The 19,711-nt window shown below is 38.9% G+C and overlaps 1 protein-coding gene across 4 annotated transcripts in view; it reads right to left on the bottom strand.

Annotated features, from left to right (window-relative positions):
• LOC130683540 (protein phosphatase 1D-like) overlaps nucleotides 1-19,711 on the bottom strand; it is a 223,398-nt gene that overhangs the window by 58,492 nt on the left and 145,195 nt on the right. For 3 of the 4 annotated variants that reach the window (XM_057501272.1, XM_057501271.1, XM_057501270.1), the window contains exons 4-5: nucleotides 15,515-15,743; nucleotides 13,889-14,013 (exon numbers count right to left, since the gene is read on the bottom strand). In XM_057501272.1, the coding sequence (XP_057357255.1) occupies nucleotides 13,889-14,013; nucleotides 15,515-15,743 (354 nt within the window). Of the gene's footprint in view, nucleotides 1-13,617; nucleotides 14,014-15,514; nucleotides 15,744-19,711 lie in introns of those variants that run through there. The other variant, XM_057501269.1, reaches the window with a different exon arrangement.

Here is a 19,711-nt window from a genome sequence, read left to right as displayed (position 1 = left end):
TCTTTTGGATTACCCACCTGGGGAAGCCAGCTGTCACAGCATGAAGACATTCAAGCAACCCTAAGAAGAGGCCCACAGGGCAAAGAACTGAGGAATACTGCCAACAACAATATAAGTAAGCCATCCTAGAAGCAAATGTCCCATAGCTAGATGACCACAGCTATAAATGACATCTTGATTGCAACCATGCGAGAGACCCTGAGCTGGAACCACCTAGGCTAAGCTACTCCCAGGTTCCTGAGCCACAGAAACCACGAGGGATAATGTTTTACACTGCTAAGTTTGGGAGTATTCTGTTAGACAGCAGTAAGTCACCAATACAGTGGGATTTTAATAACCAGGCACAATAACTTTGGGGAGAAATGTAGCAATACAGGCATACCTCTCGGAGATATTGCATATTTGATCCTAGACTACTGCAATAAAGGCAATCAAATGATTTTTTTTTTGTTTTTCGCAGTGCATATAGAAATATTTATACTACAGGCTGTAAAGTGTGAGATGGCATTATGTCTACAGAACAATGTACATATCTTTAAAATTTTGTTATTGCTAACCATCACCTGAGCTTTCAGCAAGTCATAATCTTTTTTGCTGGTGGAGGGTCCTGCCTTGATGTTGATGGTAGTTTTCTCATCTGCAATGATTGCTGAAGGCTGCAGAGGCTATGGAGATTTCTTAAAGTAAGACAACAATGACGTATATTCTTCCTTTCAGTTTCTCTGTAGCATGTGATGCCATTTGACAGCATTTTATACAGAAGAACTTCTTTCAATATTGGGATCAACTATCTCAAATACTATCACTGCTTTATGAACTAAGTTTATAGAGTATTTTAAATCCTTTGTTCTCATTTCAGCAATCTTCACAGCATCTTCACTGCTGTGAAGAAGATTCCATCTCAAGAAACCACTTTGTTCACCCGTAAGAAGCAACTCCTTATCCATTAAAGCTTTATCATGAGACTGCAGCAGTTCAGTCACATCTTCAGGTGCCACTTCTAATTCTAGTTCTCTCACTTTTTCCACCACATCTGAGTTACATCCTCCTCTGATGTCCTGAATCCTTGAAAGCTATCCATGACGGTTGGAACCCACTTCTTCAAAAATCCTATTCATGTTGATATTTTGACCTCTTACCATGAATCCTGAATGTTCTTAATGGTATCTAGAATGGTGAATCCTTTCCAGAAGATTTACGTTTACTTTGCCCAAATCCATCAGAGCAATCACTGTCTATGGCAGGTATAGCCTTATGAAATATATTTTTTAAATAACAAGACTTCAAAGTCAAAAATGACTCCTTGATCCATGGACTTCAGAATAGATGCTGTGTTAGTAGGCATGAAAAAGACATTCATCTCATTGTATATCTCCATCAGAGTTTTTGGTTGACCGGGTGCATTATCAATAAGCAGCAACATTTTGAAAAGAATCTTTTTCTTCCTGAGCAGTAGGTCTCAAGAGTGAGCCTAAGATATTCAGGAAACTATATTGTAAATAGTATGTTATCATCCAGGCTTTATTTTCCCATTTATACAACACAGGCAGAGTAGAGTGAGCATAATTTTTAAGGGCCTTAAGATATTTGGAATAGTCAATGAATATTAGCTTCAACTTGAAAGAAATTAGCTATTAGTTCTAACAAAGTCATCCCGTCCTTTAAAGCTCTAAAGCCAGGAGGCGAGAGATGAGAAAAAGATGGTGGCATGAGAAGGGAGGCAGAAACCTCCTCTGGAAACCACATATAACATGGAAAGACAGCAAATACAACTAATCCTGAAAGAGCAACCCAAAGACTGCAGAACAGACTGCCTACATCTATGGAAAAGAGAAGACGTCATAGAAAAGGGTTAAGTAACAAAGATGCGATCCGGTGGGACCCAAGCCCTCCCCCCACTGCAGATCACAGGCAGAAAAGAAATGAAGCAGGGAGGGAGTCGAAGCCCAAGACTGCTGAACACCCAGCCCTGGACATCTGCTCTGGAGATTAGTGGGGCTGGAAAGCAAAGACAGATGGAATACTTGGAGAGACTGAGATTCCAGACACTTATAGGGGACAAAAGAAAGGTGGCACTTTGAAAGACTACCCAACAGTAAGAGGGGCACTAACAGGGCAAGGATCACACAGAGCTTGCTGCTCAGGGGAAAGGGCAAGTGGAAAAAATCGTCCCAGCAAACTCGGCCCAGCAGGTTGAGAACTTTCAAGAGCTTCAGATGCTCCATTCCCCTGGCTAGGAACGCAGCGCTGCAGCCCCCAAATGCGATTCTCAGCCTCCTGCTCCTTCCTCCCAGCAAGCACTGTTCTCACACACCTGATGTACTCCCCCATCGCGCCAGGAGAGCCAGAATGGGGCCCTGCCTACAGCAGCTACAGGGACGTAGCAGAGGCTCCTCCCTGTGCATTTGAACTACTGGCCAAAAACAAACTGGATCATGCCACTGACCTACTTCAACAAACAATAGTAACAGCAAACATTTATAGAGCATCTACTATGTACCAGGCACTACTTTTAAGAACTTCACATGTATTAAGTCATCTAATACAACAGTATGAGGTAGGTACCATTATTAGCACCATCTTACAGACAAAAAAACTGTGTCACAATATATTAATTTGCCAAAGTCTGTACGGTAAATAAAAGCATTGTGAATTTTGGCTCCAAACTTTATCTCTTAGCCACTGTGGTACATTTCCTCCCTTACCTTCCACCCCTTGGGAAGGGATGTGGAGCCAATCCCTTTCCAAAAGCATTTAAAATAAAATTTCTGTCATGGTCTAAGAAAGCCTATAGGATTCAGATTTTGCCTACTACCCATAGTGTCTTTACCAAACACCTTACCTTGGCCTGCATACCCCTTCTTTATTTTTTTATTTTAAAGAAATACAGTTGGTATATAATCCTTTACTGATTTCAAGTATACAAAACGGTGGTTCAACAGTTACCCATATTATTATATCCTCACCCACCTAGTACAGTTACCGTCAGCATAGGAAGATGTTACAAAATCAGTGGCTATAGTCTCCATGCTCTATTACCATACCCATGACCAACTTATATTATGATTGAGAATTTTTATGCCCCTTTATCCCCCTCACCTCCCACCCATCAACCCCAACCCCCCCCATGGTAATCACCAGTCATTTCTCAGTGTCTGTGAATCTACTGCTTTTGTTTGTTTTGTTTTGTTTTTATATCCCATAAATAAGTGAAATCATGTAGTATATGTCTTTCTCTGCATGGATTATTTCACTGAGCATAATACCCTCTAGATCCACCCATATTGTTGCAAGTGGCAGGAAGTTCTCTGTTTTCTATGGCTAAAAATATTCCATTGTGTGTAGGTACCACATCTTCTTTACCCATTCACCTATTGATGGACATGATCGTTGCTTCTGTATCTTGGCTATTGTAAATAATGTGACAATAAACATAAGGGTGCATGTTTCTTTTTGAATGAGAAACTTTGTTTTCTTCTGGTAAATTTCTAGAGGTGGAATTACTGGGTCATACGACATTTCTAGTTTTCCTTTTGTGAGGAACCTCCATAGTGCTTTCCAGAGTGGCTGCACCAATTTACATTCCCACCAACACTGCAGGAGGGTTCCCTTTTTCTCACATCCTTGCCAATACTTGCTATTTCTTATCTTTTGGATAGTGGCCAAACTGACTGGTGTGAGGTGATAATCTCACTGTGGCTTTGATTTCCATTTCCTTGATGATTACCAATGTGGAGCCTGTGCCTGTTGACCATCTGTATTTCTTTGGAGAAATGTCTGTTCAGGTCAGACATGCAATTTTAAATTAGGTTATTTCTTATTTTGGTGTTGAAGCATGTGAGTCCCTAACATATGTTGGATGTTAAACCCTTGTCAGATGAGTCATTTACGAATATATTTTCCCATACTGCAGGATGCCTTTTTGTTCTGATGGTGTCCTTTGCTGTACAGAAGTTTTTTAGCTCGATGGAGTCCCATTTGTTCATTTTTTTATTTTGTTTCCCTTTCCCAAGGAGATGTGTTCAGGAAAAAAGTTGCTCATGTTTATACTCAAGAGATTTTGCCTATGTTTTCTTCTATGAGTTTTACAGTTTCACGACTTATATTCAAGTCTTTGATCCATTTTGAGTTTAATTTTGTGTGTGGAGTTAGACAAAAATCTAGGTTCATTCTCTTACATGTAGCTGTCCAGTTTTGCCAACACCATTTGTTGAAGAGGCTGTCTTTTCCCCATTGTATATCCATGACTCCTTTATTATTTACTACATGACCACAGATGCATGGGCTTCTATCTGGACTCTCTATTCTGTTCTATTGATCTATGGGTCTGTCCTTGTGCTGGTACCACATTGTTTTGATTACCGTAGCTCTGAAGTAGAGCTTGAAGTCAGTGAGCATAATACCCCACCCCCATTTTGTTCTTCTTTCTTTTGGCTATTCAGGGTCTTTTATGGTTCTGTATGAATTTTAGGCTTATTTGCTCTAGTTCATTGAAAACTGTCATTCATATTTTGATAGGGATCGCATCAAATCTGTAGACTGCTTTGGGCAGGACAGTCATTTTGGCAGTATTATTTCTTTCGATCCAAAAGCATGGGGTAGATTTCCATTTGTTGCTGTCTTCTTTTAATTGCTCTCATGAGTGTCTTATAGTATTCAGGGTATAAGTCTTTTACCTCCTTGGTTATGTTCCTTCCTAGGTATTTTATTCTTTTTACTGCAATTGTCAATGGAATTGTTTTCCTTATTTCTCTTTCTGCTAGTTCATTGTTAGTATACAGGAAAGCAGCATGTTTCTGTGTATTCATTTTCTAACTTTTAACTTTGCTGAATCTAGTTATTAGTTCCAACAGTTTTTTTGTGAAGTCTTTACAGTTCTCTGTATATGTCATCTGCAATCATTAACAGTAATTTCTTCCTTACCAATTTGAATGACTTTTATCTCTTTATCTTTTTTGACTGCTGTGGCTAGGACCTGCAGTATTTTGTTGAATAAAAATAGACTGGACATTCTTGTCTTGTTCCTGATCTTGGAGGAAAAGCTTTCAGTTTTTCACCATTGAGTATGATGTTAACTGTGGGTTTGTCATATATGGCTTTATTATATTGCGGTATGTACCCTCTATGTCCATGTGGTTAAGCATTTTTTATCACGAATGGATGTTCAATTTTGTCAAATGCCTTTTCAGCATCTACTGAGTTGTGGTTTTATCTTTGTTTTTGTTAATGTAGGGTATGATATTGATTGATTTGCAAATATTGTACCATTTTGCACCGCTGGAATAAATTCTACTTGCCTGTGTTAGATGATTCTTTTGTTGCATTTTTTAATTTGGTTTGCCAATATATTGCTGAGGATTTTTGTATCAATGTTCATCAGGATATTGGTCTAAAATTTTCTTTTTTTGTACTGTTTTTTCTGCTTTTGGTATTAAGATTGATCCTGGCCTCACAGAATGAGTTTGGAAGTATTCCATCTTCAACTTTTTGAAATACTTTAAGAAGGATGGGTATTAGCTCTTCTTTACATGTTTGGTAGAATTCAGCTGCGAAACTATCTGATCCTGTCTTTTGTTTGTTGGGAGTTTTTTGATTACTAGTTCAATTTTGAGGCTGGTAATTGGTTAGTACAGATTTTCTGTTTCTTCCTGGATCAATCTTGGAGGGTTTTATTTTTCTAGGAATAGGTCCTTTTCTCCTAGATTTCCTAATTTATTGGCACATAGTTCTTCATAGAATTCTCTAATAATCTGTTGTATTTCTGTGGTATCTGTTGTGACTCTTCCATCTTCATTTCTGATTTTGCTTATGTGTGTACTGTCTCTTTTTTCTTGGAAGTCAGGCTAAAGGTTTGTCTCTTTGTTTATCTTCTCAAAGAACCAGCTCTTGGTTTCACTGACTTTTTCTATTGTTTTATTCTTCTTGATTTTATTTATTTTTGCTTTGATTTTTATTATGTCCCTCCTCTAGTATCGTTGCGTTTCATCTGTTCTTCTTTTTCTAGTTTCTTTAATTGTGAATTTAGACGGTTCATTTGGGATTGTTCTTGTTTCTTCAGGTAGGCCTGTATTGCTGTGTACTTCTCGCTTAGAACCACTTTATCAGCATCCCACAAATTTGGACTATTGTATTTTTATTTAAATTTGTCTCCATGTATTGCTTTACTTGTTTTGATTTGTTTGTTCATCCACTGATTCTCTTCAATCTTCTTTAGAAGCACATTGTTTAGTCTCCATGTGTTTGTGGGCTTTTTTATCTTTGGGTAATTTATTTCTAGTTTTATACCATTGTGGTGTGAGAAGTTGCTTGATACAATTTCAATCTTTTTAAATTTATTGACGGTCTTTCTATGGCCTAATATGTGACCTATTCTGGAGAACATTCCATATAGACCTAAGAAAAATGTGTAACCTGCTGCTTTTGGGTGGAATGCTCTGTAGTTATATGTCAAGAGCATCTGATCTGACATGTTGTTCTGTGCCTCTGTTTCCTTATTTATTTTGTGTGGTTGATCTATTGATAAGTGGTATGTTAAAGTCTCCTAATATGAATGAGTTCCAGTCTATTTAACCTTTTAATTCTCTTAGCATTTCTTTTATATGTTTAGGTGCTCCTGTGTTGGGTGCAGAAATATTAATAATGGTTATATCCTCTTATTGAACTGACCCCTTTATCATTACATAGTGTCTTTCTTGGGGCCTTGTTAATTTCCTTGTTTTGAAGTCTTTGTGTCCGTATAAGTACTTTTACTCCTGTTTTCTCCCTATTATTTTCATGTAATATATTTCTCCATCCCTTCATTTTTCAGACTGTGAATGTCTTTAGGTCTAAAATGCGTCTCCTGTAGGCTACATATAGATGGGTCTTGTTTTTTCATCCACTCTGCAACTCTATGTCTTTTGATTGATGCATTCACTCCATTTACATTTAAGGTAATTATTGGTACATATTTATTGCCATTTATTAATTGTTCTCTAGTTGTTTTATAATTCTTTTCTGTTCCATTCTTCCTTATACTCTTCTCTTGCTACTTGATGGTGTCCTTTAATGTTGTTACTGGACTTCTCTTTTTTAGTGTTTGTGTATTTCTTATAGTCTTTAGATTTGTGGTTACCATAAGGCTCGTGTGTAGTTTTCTAACTATATACCACTCTATTAAGTTGATGATTGCTCTATTCAAACACAGTCTAAAAGTGCTTATTCTTCTTCAACATTTTATGTATTAGATGTCATAATTTGCATCTCTTGTGTATCCCTTCACTGATTTTGTATATAGCTGGTTTTTACTGCTTTTGTGTTATTTTAATTTCATACTTGCTTGGTAAGTAACTGGTCTACTACATTTACTGTGGGTTTACTTAGGCTTAAGAACATTTCTATCTACAGAAGTCCTTTTAACACATCCTTTAATGCCAGTTTAGTGGTTGTAGATTCCTTCAGCCTTACCTGGTAAATTTCTAATCTTTTCTTCATATGTGAGTGATATCTTGCTTGGTAGAGGTTGAAGGTCCCTTAGTTTCAGTACACTAAATATTTCGTGCCACTCCCTTCTGGTCTGGGGAGGAGCCAAGATGGTGGTGTGCATAGGGCAGTGGAAATCTCCTCCCAAATCATATATATTCTTGAAAATACAACAAATACAACTATTCCTAAAAGAGAGACCAGAAGATACAGTACAACAGCCAGGCTACATCTACACCTGTGATAACCCAGCGCCTCACGAAGGGGGTAAGATATAAGCCGCGGCCCAGCGGGACCCGAGCACGCCCCGCAACCCAGCTCCCTGGCAGGAGAAGAGGAGTCAGAGCGGGAAGGAAGAGGGAGCCCAGGACTGCTAAATACCCAGCCCTAGTCATCCACACCGGGAGCGCAGACACACAGTGCGTGGTGTGCTGGATACTAGCAGAAACGGAACAGTAAAACCTATAAGCAGGTTCCCACCGCCAGCACCCCTGGGACAAAAGAAAAGCAAGTGCTTTTGAATGTCTTAAAGGGACAGGAGCCTCACAGCTGGATGGAAGCATCCTGGCACACTCAGACCAGCAGCTGTGAATCCCAGGGAACTTTGAGTGCCCTAAACCCCTGAGCCCTGAGCGGGAGCGCAGCTCTGAGACCACTCATGGTGGTAAACAGCCTCCATCCATTTTCCCCCTTGCATGGCGCTGCAATAGCGGAGCAGCAAACTGAGACCAGCCACGCCCACAGCAGCCACGCAGAGCATCCTCTGCAGCGGCCACGACCAGACACAGAGTCCCCATCGGTGCACAGCTGCCCAGCACAAGCCACTAGGTTTTGCCATTCTCAAAGGAAGGGAAGGCGACAGGCAAGCAAGAAGGGACTTTGTTCTCCCAGCTGACACACAGGCCAACTGCCTACAACTACCTCTATCGCCATGAAAAGGCAGAAGAATTTGATACAGACAAGAATAACCCAGACATCCCCTGAGAGGGAACCTGGGGAGATAGATTTAAACAATCTTCCTGAAAAAGAATTCAAAATAAAGGTCATAACCATGCTGATGGACCTGCAGAGAAATATGCAAGAGCTAAGGGATGAAATCTGGAGGGAGATAACAGAAATGAAACAACTGACAGAAGGTCTTAAGAGCAGACTGTATGATGTGCAAGAGACTGTTAATGGAATAGAAATCAGAGAACAGGAATACAGAGAAGCTGAGGGAGAGAGAGATAAAAGTATCTCTAGGAACAGAAGAATTATTAAGAGAACATTTGACTAATCCAAACAGAACAATATTTGCATTATAGGGGTACCAGAAGAAGAGAGAGAAAAAGTGATACAAAGTGTCTTTGAAGATATAATTGCTGAAAACTTCCCCAAACTGGGGGAGGGAATAGTCTCTACACAATGAAAGCCAACAGAAAGGACCCAAGGAGGACAACACCAAGAAATATAATAATTAAAATGGAAAAGATCAAAGACAAGGACAGAGTATTTAAGGCAGCCAGAGAGAGAAAAAAGGTCACCTACAAGGAAAACCCATCAGGCAATCATCAGACTTCTCAACAGAAACCTTACAGGCCAGAAGAGAATGGCATGATATATTTAATGCAATGAAACAGAAGGGCCTTGAACCAAGGACACTGTATCCAGCACGATTATCATTTAAATATGAAGGAGGGATTAAACAATTCCCAGACAAGCAAAAGTTGAGGGAATTTGCCTCCCACAAACCACCTCTGCAGGGTATTCTAGAGGGACTGCTCTAGATGGAAGCACTCCTAAGGCTAAATAGATGTCACCAGAGAAAATAAAATCACAGCAAAGAAAGCAGACCAACCAAATACGAACTAAAGGCAAAAAATAAAATCAACTACCCACAAAAGCAGTCAAAGGAGACACAAAAGAGCACAAAATAAAACACCTAGCATATAAAGAATGGAGGAGGAGGAACAAGAAGGGAGAGAAATAAAGAATCACTCCCTTCTGGTCGGTAAAGTTTCTGCTGAGAAGTCTGCTGATAGCCTGATGGAGTTTCCCGTGTGAGTGATCTTTTTTTCTCTCTGACTGCTTTAAATGCCTCTCCCTATCCTTGATCTTTGTCATTTTAGTTATTCTATGTCTTGGTATTGTCTTCATGGAGTTCTTTTTTTTAAGGGCTCTCTGAGCTCCTAGGACCTTGGTGTCTATTTCCTTCTCCAGATTGGGAACTTTTCAGCAATTATTTCTTCAAACAGACTTTCTACCCCTTTGTTTCTCTCTTCTTCTGGTACCCCTACTATGCAAATATTGTTTCATTTCGTCACAGAGCTCTCTTATCCTTCCTTCACTCCTAGAAATTGTTCTTCTCTCAGTTCCTCCACTTAGCTGTGTTTCTGTTCTCTAATTTCCATCTCACCGATTATCTCCTTTACTTGAAGCAATCTATTATTCATTCCCTCCATTGTATATTTCATTTCAGTTATTGTATTCTTCAACTCTGACGGCTCTTTTTCAACTTTTCTACCTCTTTGTTGAAGTCCTCCCTGAGATATTTTCTGCAGATCAGTAAGCATATTTATGACTGTTACTTTGAAATCTTTTTTTTTTATTTTTGTAGATAATTATTTTTTATTGAAGGGTAGTTGACACACAGTATTACATTACATTAGTTTTGGGTGTACAACATAGTGATTCAACATTTATATACATGACAATTCTAGGTACCACCTATCACCATACCAAGCTGTTATAATATCTTGACTATATTCATTACATCCCGGTTACTTTTTATTTTACAATTGGAAGTGTATACTTTTTTGTGTGTGTGTGAGGGCATCTCTCATATTTATTGATCAAATGGTTGTTAACAACAATAAAATTCTGTATAGGGGAGTCAATGCTCAATGCACAATCATTAATCCACCCCAAGCCTAATTTTCGTCAGTCTCCAATCTTCTGAGGCATAACAAACAAGTTCTTACATGGAGAACAAATTCTTACATAGTGAATAAGTTCTTACATGGTGAACAGTACAAAGGCAACCATCACAGAAACCTTTGGTTTTGCTCATGCATTATGAACTATGAACAGTCAGTTCAAATATGAATACTAATTTGATTTTTATACTTGATTTATATGTGGATACCACATTTCTCTCTTTATTATTATTATTTTTAATAAAATGCTGAAGTGGTAGAAGATTGGCGATCTCCATTTCATTTAGCCCTCTTTCTGATGTCTTGTCTTTTAGTTTTGTTTGGAACATATTCCCCTGCCTTTTCATTTTGTCAGGGTTTCTGCATTTCTTCCATTGTATGAGATCAGCTATGTTTCCTGATCTAGAAAGCAATGGTTTTATGAAGTAGGTGTCTTGTGGAATCCAAAAGCTCAAGACTCTTTACTCTCCAGTGCCTGGTTCTCTTCTGCAGTGGAGCCCCAGTTGCTGTTGCTGGGCCGTGTGCAGGCCACCTTTCTGCTTGTCCTCTGTCAGTGGTCTATCTCAGTCCACCACAGATGGCAGCTCACCTCAGCAGGCCCTTTGTGAGCTAAGCAGCAGGGCTTCTCCTGGGATTGCTGTAGGCAGGGCCACCCTCTGCCTGCCCTGCAGCAATGGAGGTGCTGCTGGGCTAACGGGGTGGGCTCTGGGGCACGTGCACCCTGGGCTGGGCTGCCCACAACGATGAAGGAGCACTTGGAGCTGCTTCCCGTAGGCACCTCCCCAGTTAGGCTGAATTAGGACCAACAAAGCTGGGAAAGCTTCCCTCTGCCTGCCATGCAGCAAAGTTTTCCTCTACCTGCCAGGAAGCAAAGCCTGACACTGCTGGGCTGGGTGGATATGCAGGGAATCTCTTTAGGGCTGAGCTACCAGTGAGGGGGATAGAGCATCTGAGGCTCCTGAGAGTGCCTGACCTGTTGGGCCAAGGGAGGGCTGGGGAAGTGTCGTCCACCTACCCTATCTTCCGCAGAGAGAGCTCTGTCCAACCCTCCCCCTTCTGGCACCCTTCCCACTCCTGTTAAATCTTTCAAACTGGCACCTCTGTTTTGGGTTTCAGCAGGACCATCAGAGCATGCCTGTCCTCCACAAGCGGCAGGACTATCAGTCTCCCCAAGTGCTCCAACTCTCCCTGGTGTCCAGCCCTGTTAATCACCAAAGCCCAATGCAATGTGGACTCATGTTCCCAGGGCAGGTCTCCAGAGCCAGGTATGCAACATTCCTGAGCAATTATCCCCTTCCCTGCTCCATTCTTCTTCCTCCCTCTTGTAGGCTGGGATGGGGAAAGGGCTCGGGTCCTGATCAATCATGGCTCTGCCACTTTACCCTTCTCTGTGTGGTCTTCTCTTCTCCACCAGGTATAAGTGGTCTATCCTGCAGTCCTCAGGTTGTCTTCCAGGATAGTTGTATCTACTGTAGTTGCTTCCTTTGTGTGTGTGTGGGAGGAGGTTTCGACCTCACCGTCTTACTCTGCCACCTTTTTCGCCTATCTCACTGCACAGCCCTTGTTAATTGGGTAAATGTCTTCATCTCCACCTTCACTTTATACATCTAACTCTCACTGGCTTCAACCCTGTTCCTTAAAGACATCAAGCCCTTCCCTTGCTCCATTATGATTCTTTGCTTGCTAATGACAACTTCCAGCTCATGTTAACTTAGGCCAAAAAGGCACCTGAAAAGACAACCAAGTAGCTTACATAATAGACAAGAAGGTAGAGAAGCAGGTATGGAAACAGAGCAGGTCCAAGCAATTAAGTAGGAAAACCCAACCATATCAATGCACACTACTGAAGGGGGTCAATATCATTAGGATTAATTCATTCTAACCAGTGCTTGTTTTTAAAGTTTGTCTTTCCAAGATTCACAACTCAAAATCCTGGAATAGAGAATCTGACTGACCTAGCTGGAGTCATATGACTGACCTTTTATGTTTTACAAAAGGACCCTGAATAAGAATGTCTAAATTTAGACTGCACATGGTAGGGGAGATGTAACTTCACAAAAAGAAATTAGGATATTATTTAGTAAGAAAAGAACATATATACGGGACAACCCACAATCTTATATACCACCAAATCAAATGTCCTTTAATTTCCTAATGGGCTTTGTGAATGCTACAGCTCTGCTTTGACTGTGATTTTCCTTGGCCCCTTCCTCTTCAAGCCTTAAAAATATCACTTTTTAATGAATATTCCCTGATCATCCTCTCTAAAGTAGCTCTCCCTTGCTACCTTCTACCCCTCCCACCAATTACTGGTGCATCATCTAGTTTAATTCCTTTATGACATCTTTTTTAGATTAATTTTCTCATGTTTATTAATTATTACCCCAAGTAGGTTATAGGTTCCATGAAAACTGGGACTATTTGCATTTGATCACCAAAGATGAACAAGAGATAGTAAAATGATAGGTAAATTGATCTTTTGAAAATGCAAATGATATGATGTTACTCCTTAGTTTAATTTCCTTCAATGCTTCCGAGTACATTCAGACTAGAATGCAAGCATCTGCCACGATGTGGCCCATGTCTGCCTCACTAACTCCAGCCTTTCGATAGTTCTGAGAATATGCCAAGCTCCTTCCCAATTTAGGATCCATGCCTTGAATATTACTCCACAGGCTCCACACAAGAATTGCCCCTTCTGTCATCAAATCTCAGCAAAATAACACTTCCTAAGAGGAGCATTTCCACCATACTATCTGTAATATATTTTTCCTTCTAAATTTTTCCTTATCACAGGACTCTGTTTCTTTCTCTCATAATATTTCCCAATTTGTAATGATTTCATTTACAAGCTTACTTGTTCATTGTCTCCCCAACTATATAGTCTTGCTCCGTGAGGAAAGAGTATATCTGTATTATCTCTCCAAAGCCTAACATAGAGCATGGCACCAAGCCAGTACTCAAGCATCTGTTAGAGGAATGAAGGAGAAAAGGAAAAACTGGAATTTCCTAAGACAAATTTTCTTTAGAAGAAAACTTAACCACAACATTCATAGTAAGGTATTTCCATAGCTATAATTCTCTAGCCTTCCTTCCAAAACCAGTGGACTACAAAACAACTATTTTTACTTTGTCATGGGCAATTTACTTTGCTAGCTGAAGAAAAATAGAACCTTGAAGGTACTTAAAAAGAAATATGAAGCACTATAGTAAGGCAGGACACTTATAAATAGTTTTAGGGGTAACATCAAGTCTGGGCATACCTATACTTCCCCAAGTATGGCTGCGAATTAGCAAAACATTGAACATGATTCATGATCAAAGAGCAACTGGCACTGAAATCCACACTTTAACATTCCCCTCAATTCAATTTTAAAGCATTTAACATACCATATTTCTACCCCCATTATTACGTGCCAAGTGAGAGTTTAGTTCTCAGTCTCCCCTTTTACTTTACCACTATATATCGTAGAAAATACAGTATGATTTCAGCAAATATAAGTCATACTTACCAAGTGCTCTTGCTACTGCCAGGAAAGGAATCTGGTCAATAACTGTGCTCCTTCTAACAGGTCCATTGTGAGTGAGCCGAGGTCGCTTCCAAACTACACGATTCACCCCAGACTTGTTCATCACACTAAAAAACAGAGCACACATAAATATTCTAAATGATTAAAATTAACAATTAAGGTAGTTCAGAGTGTAAAATATCAAATAAAATCAGATTATGTTATCACAAAATAATGACAAATCTGTTTCAGAATCAAAGATGCATAAACCAAAGTTTCTGTTCAGAGAGGAAAGACAAAATAGGATAGATTAAGATGAGGAGAATTTGGAGATTACTTAGGTAAGCCACACAGAACAGAATGGAAGTAATGGAAAGAAAAAGGAGTAGATAAAATGTCAAAGAAAAAAGCAAGACAACTTCATAACTAAAAAAAATTGAGGAGAAGAATGTTCTAAATGGACAGGGATTAAACAGTCATAAAAGAAACTGAAAAGGAAAGGATATATATAGTTTTGGAGGGATTTGAGAGAACTTCAGTTTTGGTATTTTTTATTTAAGGAATTAATAGGAAAGAACTCTATAGAAATATCTAGGTATTTAGATAAATCTGTATTTAGAAGTGTGAAAGTAGACTTTGGAAATAGATCGGCTGTAAAGTCTAGATGTAGATGTAGAAAAACCTACTAGAAATTTTAGAAATTTAGCACGACGGCAACAGAAATCCGTATTTAGTGCAGAGAGGAGTTAGGACACTCCAGGGTACCTAAAACATGGAAATACAGTCAAATCTTTGAGCAAAAAAAAGTAATGACCAAAACACAATAAAGATGGTCTCTCAACCTGTACCTGGCATGGCTCAAACAGGAAAGTGACCCTTATATCAATTTAATCAGAATCAGCCTGAATTTTTAAAAAATCAGTAGAAGAAAAATGTTCCTCTGGAAGGTTAGAAAAACTGCGGGGAAGAGTGGCAAACAGCTTTTCCAAGAAACAATATTAACCTACCTGATATTAGGACCACCTGACAGACACATGCATAAGACAGAAGTTGATAACCATGACTCGAAGATAGATGATGCTAAAATAACCTAATTACGTCTTATCCGGTCCCATGTTTCAATTCACAGTTTAAAAATTATCTATACATTAAGACAGTTTACAAAGTACACATTAAGACAAGTTCAAATAGAGAAAAGAAAAACTAGCAGAGGTTTGCAGCACATACAACAGAAATAAAAGAAAAAAGCTGAAGGTTAATTCTCATGAAATTCCATTCTCAAAGACAGACTGAAACTATTCTGCCCTGGAACTCTTAAGGGCTGCTCTGTTTAGATTCTCAAGATCATGCTGAACAATACTTAGGTAAAAAGTTTTCAATAAATCCTTGAAGGTGTTGTTACTTGAGTCCCACTAAAATATTTCCCTTTGGAGCCATCATCAGTAATAAAAGTCAATTCAAAATAATGAGATAAAAATGAATGCACATGGGTACTTTATCAGACAAATGAAAACCTGTAATACTAAGAGAGTAATTTCATTAAAAGGGAGAAGTAGGTCAGTATGTTTAGTAAAGCAAGAAGGACTAAACAGAACCAAGAGAGGAAAGACAACACAGCACAGTGATTACCTCCCACCAAGTCCTTCGATTCGTTCTCTTTCCTTAGGAAGTTCTGGCTTATGGTCCTGTGTCACTTCCACAGCTCGGACAAAATCAGCCTTCGGGTCTTCCTGAATTCCAAGAACCACCCCTGAGTCACCCACGTGAGCTACATACATCTTCATGCCTCGTATGATGACCACACTGGCAGTTGTTCCTGAGGTGCTGGGAAGACCTGTCATAGTCTTTGGCCATTCTGCTGCAATTAAGAAATACAGTATTTTACCCTTCCAGGCATAAACATTAACACTGTATCACAATAAAAACAGCAACATATCCTGAATTCGCATAGGAAAAAATTTAAGAAAAATATTTTGAAACCAATTCAGGAAGGACCTATGTTAATCCCTTCATCAATATGTTAATATATTAATTCATAAGTAAAGCAATTATATTACAACCATCAAACCGATCCTAGGAGAAAAATATTATAGGATAGATTTACTAGTTCTATGTGAGTCTTAGTCCTAACTACATTTAGTGGCAAGGATGTGTTAAGAGCATTGGTATCATATTGCAAGTAGCTTAGTTATCTCTTTATTAATGTCTTTGAAAAGTCTTGATTTGTTATTGAAATAACTATTTTGGATATTTATAACCTAATAAATAATATTTATCAAGTACTCATACTATATATCAGGTTCTGAGCTAAGAGCTTTTCATGTTTTACCTCAAATAATACTGGCAACAAACCAATTAGATAGGTAAGATTATTCCCATTATTTTTATTTTTCAGATGAGGAAATCAGTACTTTGCTTAAGAAACTTGTTTAATCTACATCCAAAAGCAACAGGATACACATTCTTCTCAAGTGCACATGGAACATTCTCCAGAATAAACCACATACTAGGCCACAAAAAGAGCCTCAGTAAATTCCAAAAGGTTGAAATCCTACCAACCAACTTTTCAGACCACAAAGGTATAAAACTAGAAATAAATTGTACAAAGAAAGGAAAAAGGCTCACAAACACATGGAGGCTTAACAACATGTAACTAAATAATCAATGGATCGATGACCAAATTAAAATGGAGATACGGCAATATATGGAAACAAATGACAACAACAACAAAAAGCCCCAACTTTTGTGGGATGCAGTAAAAGCAGTCTTAAGAGGAAAGTATATAGCGATCCAGGCATATTTTAAGAAGGAAGAACAATCCCAAATGAACAGTCTAATGTCACAATTATCAAAATTGGAAAAAGAAAAAGAAATGAGGCCTAAGGTCAGCAGACAGAAGGACATAATAAAGATCAGACAAGAGATAAATAAAATTGAGAAGAATAAAACAATAGAAAAAATCAATGAAACCAAGAGCTGGTTCTTAGAGAAAATAAACAAAATAGATAAGCCTCTAGCCAGACTTATTAAGAGAAAAAGAGAATCAACATACATCAACAGAATCAGAAACGAGAAAGGAAAAATCACGACAGAACACACAGAAATACAAAGAATTATTAGAGAATACTATAAAGACCTATATGCTAACAAGCTGGAAAACCTAAGAAGAAATGGACAACTTCCGAGAAAAATACAACCTTCCACGACTGACCCAGAAAGAAACAGAAAATCTAAACAGACCAATTACCAGCAACAAAATTGAATCAGTAATCAAAAAACTACCCAAGAATAAAACCCCAGGGGCAGACGGATTTACCTCAGAATTTTATCAGACATACAGAGAAGACATAATACCCATTCTCCTTAAACTTTTCCAAAAAATAGAAGAGGAAGGAATACCCCCAAACACAGTCTATGAAGCTAACATCATCCTAATACCAAAACCAGCCAAAGACCCCACCAAAAAAGAAAACTACACACCAATATCCCTGATGAACGTAGATGCAAAAATACTCAACAAAATATTAGCAGACCGAATTCAAAAATACATCAAGATGATCATACACCATGGCCAAGGGGATTCATCCCAGGGATGCAAGGATGGTACAACATTCGAAAATCCATCAACATCATCCACCACATCAACAAAAAGAAGGACAAAAACCACATGATCATCTCCATACATGCTGAAAAAGCACTCGACAAAATTCAACATCCATTCATGATAAAAACTCTCAACAAAATGGGCATAGAGGGCAAGTACCTCAACATAATATAGGCCATATATGATAAACCCACAGCTAACATCATACTGAACAGCGAGAGGCTGAAAGCTTTTCCTCTGAGATCGGGAACAGGACAGGGATGCCCACTCTCCCCACTGTTATTCAACATAGCACTGGAGGTCCTAGCCACGGCAACCAGACAAAACAAAGAAATACAAGGAATCCAGATTGGTAATGAGGAAGTCAAACTGTCACTATTTGCAGATGACATGATATTGTACATAAAAAACCCTAAAGTCTCCACTGCAAAACTACTAGAACTAATATCAGAATTCAGCAAAGTTGCAGCATACAAAATTAACACACAGAAATCTGTAGCTTTCCTATACACTAACAATGAACTAATAGAAAGAGAAATCAGGAAAATAATTCCATTCACAATAGCATCAAGAAGAATAAAATCCCTAGGAATAAACCTAACCAAGGAAGTGAAAGACCTATACACTGAAAACTACAAGACAGTCAAGAGAAAGAAGATACCAATAAATGGAAATAACATCTGTTGCTCATGGAAAGGAAGAATTAATACTGTCAGAATGGCCATCCTGTCTGAAGCAATCTACCAATTCAATGCAATCCCTATCAAAATGCCAACAGCATTCTGCAATGAACTAGATCACATAGTTCTAAAATTCATATGGTACCACAGAAGACCCCAAATGGCCAAATCGATCATGAGAAGGAAAAATAAAGCAGGTGGGGGATTATGCTCCCTGACTTCAAGCTCTACTGCAAAGACAATTTGGTACTGGCACAAGAACAGACCCATAGACCAGTGGAACACACTAGGGATCCCAGATAAAAACCCAAGCATACACGATCAATAAGTATATGTAAAGGAGCCATGGACATACAATGGGGAAATGACAGTCTCTTCAACAGATGGTGCTGGCAAAACTGGACAGCCACATGTAAGAGAATGAAACTGGATCACTGTCTAACCCCAAACACGAAAGTAAATTCGAAATGGATCAAAAACCTGAATGTAAGTCATGAAACCATAAAACCCTTAGAAAAAAACATAGGCAAAAATCTCATGGACATAAACATGAGTGACTTCTTCATGAACATATCTCCCAGGGCAAGGGTAACAAAAGCAAAAATGAACAAGTGGCACTATATCAAGCTGAAAAGCTTCTGTACAGCAAAGGACACCATCAATAGAACAAAAAGGTATCCTACAGTATGAGAGAATGTATTCATAAATGACAGATCCGATAAAGGATTGACATCCAAAATATATAAAGAGCTCACACACCTCAACAAACAAAAAGCAAATAATCCAATTAAAAAATGGGCAGAGGAGCTGTATAGACAGTTCTCTAAAGAAGAAGTCCAGATGGCCAACAGGCACATGAAAAGATGCTACACACCAGTAATCATCAGAGAAATGCAAATTAAAACCACAATGAGATATCACCTCACACCAGTAAGGATCGCCATCATCGAAAAGACAAACAACAACAAATGTTGGCGAGGTTGTGGAGAAAGGGGAACCCTCCTACACTGCTGGTGGGAATGTAAATTAGTTCAACCATTGTGGAAAGCAGTATGGAGGTTCCTCAGAATGCTCAAAATAGAAATACCATTTGACCTCCTAAATACTTCTAGGAATTTACCCTAAGAATGCAGCACTCCAGTTTGAAAACGACAGATGCACCCCTATGTTTATCGCTGCACTATTTACAATAGCCAAGATATGGAAGCAACCTAAATGTCCATCAGTAGATGAATGGATAAAGAAGTGGTACATATACACAATGGAATATTACTCAGCCATAAGGAAAAAACAGATCCTACCATTCTCAACAACATGGATGGAGCTAGAGGGTATTATGCTCACTGAAATAAGCCAGGTGGAGAAAGACAAGTACCAAATGATTTCACTCATATGTGGAGTATAAGAAGAAAGGAAAACTGAAGGAACAAAACAGCAGCAGAATCACAGTACTCAAGAATGGACTAATAGTTACCAAAGGGAAAGGGACTGGGGAGGATGGGTGGGAAGGGAGGGATAAGCGCGGGGAAAAAGAAAGAGGGC

The sequence above is a fragment of the Manis pentadactyla genome, chromosome 4 (assembly GCF_030020395.1).
Source record: "Manis pentadactyla isolate mManPen7 chromosome 4, mManPen7.hap1, whole genome shotgun sequence".
Lineage (NCBI taxonomy): Eukaryota > Metazoa > Chordata > Mammalia > Pholidota > Manidae > Manis > Manis pentadactyla.
This window is presented reverse-complemented; position numbering and strand designations above follow the sequence as displayed.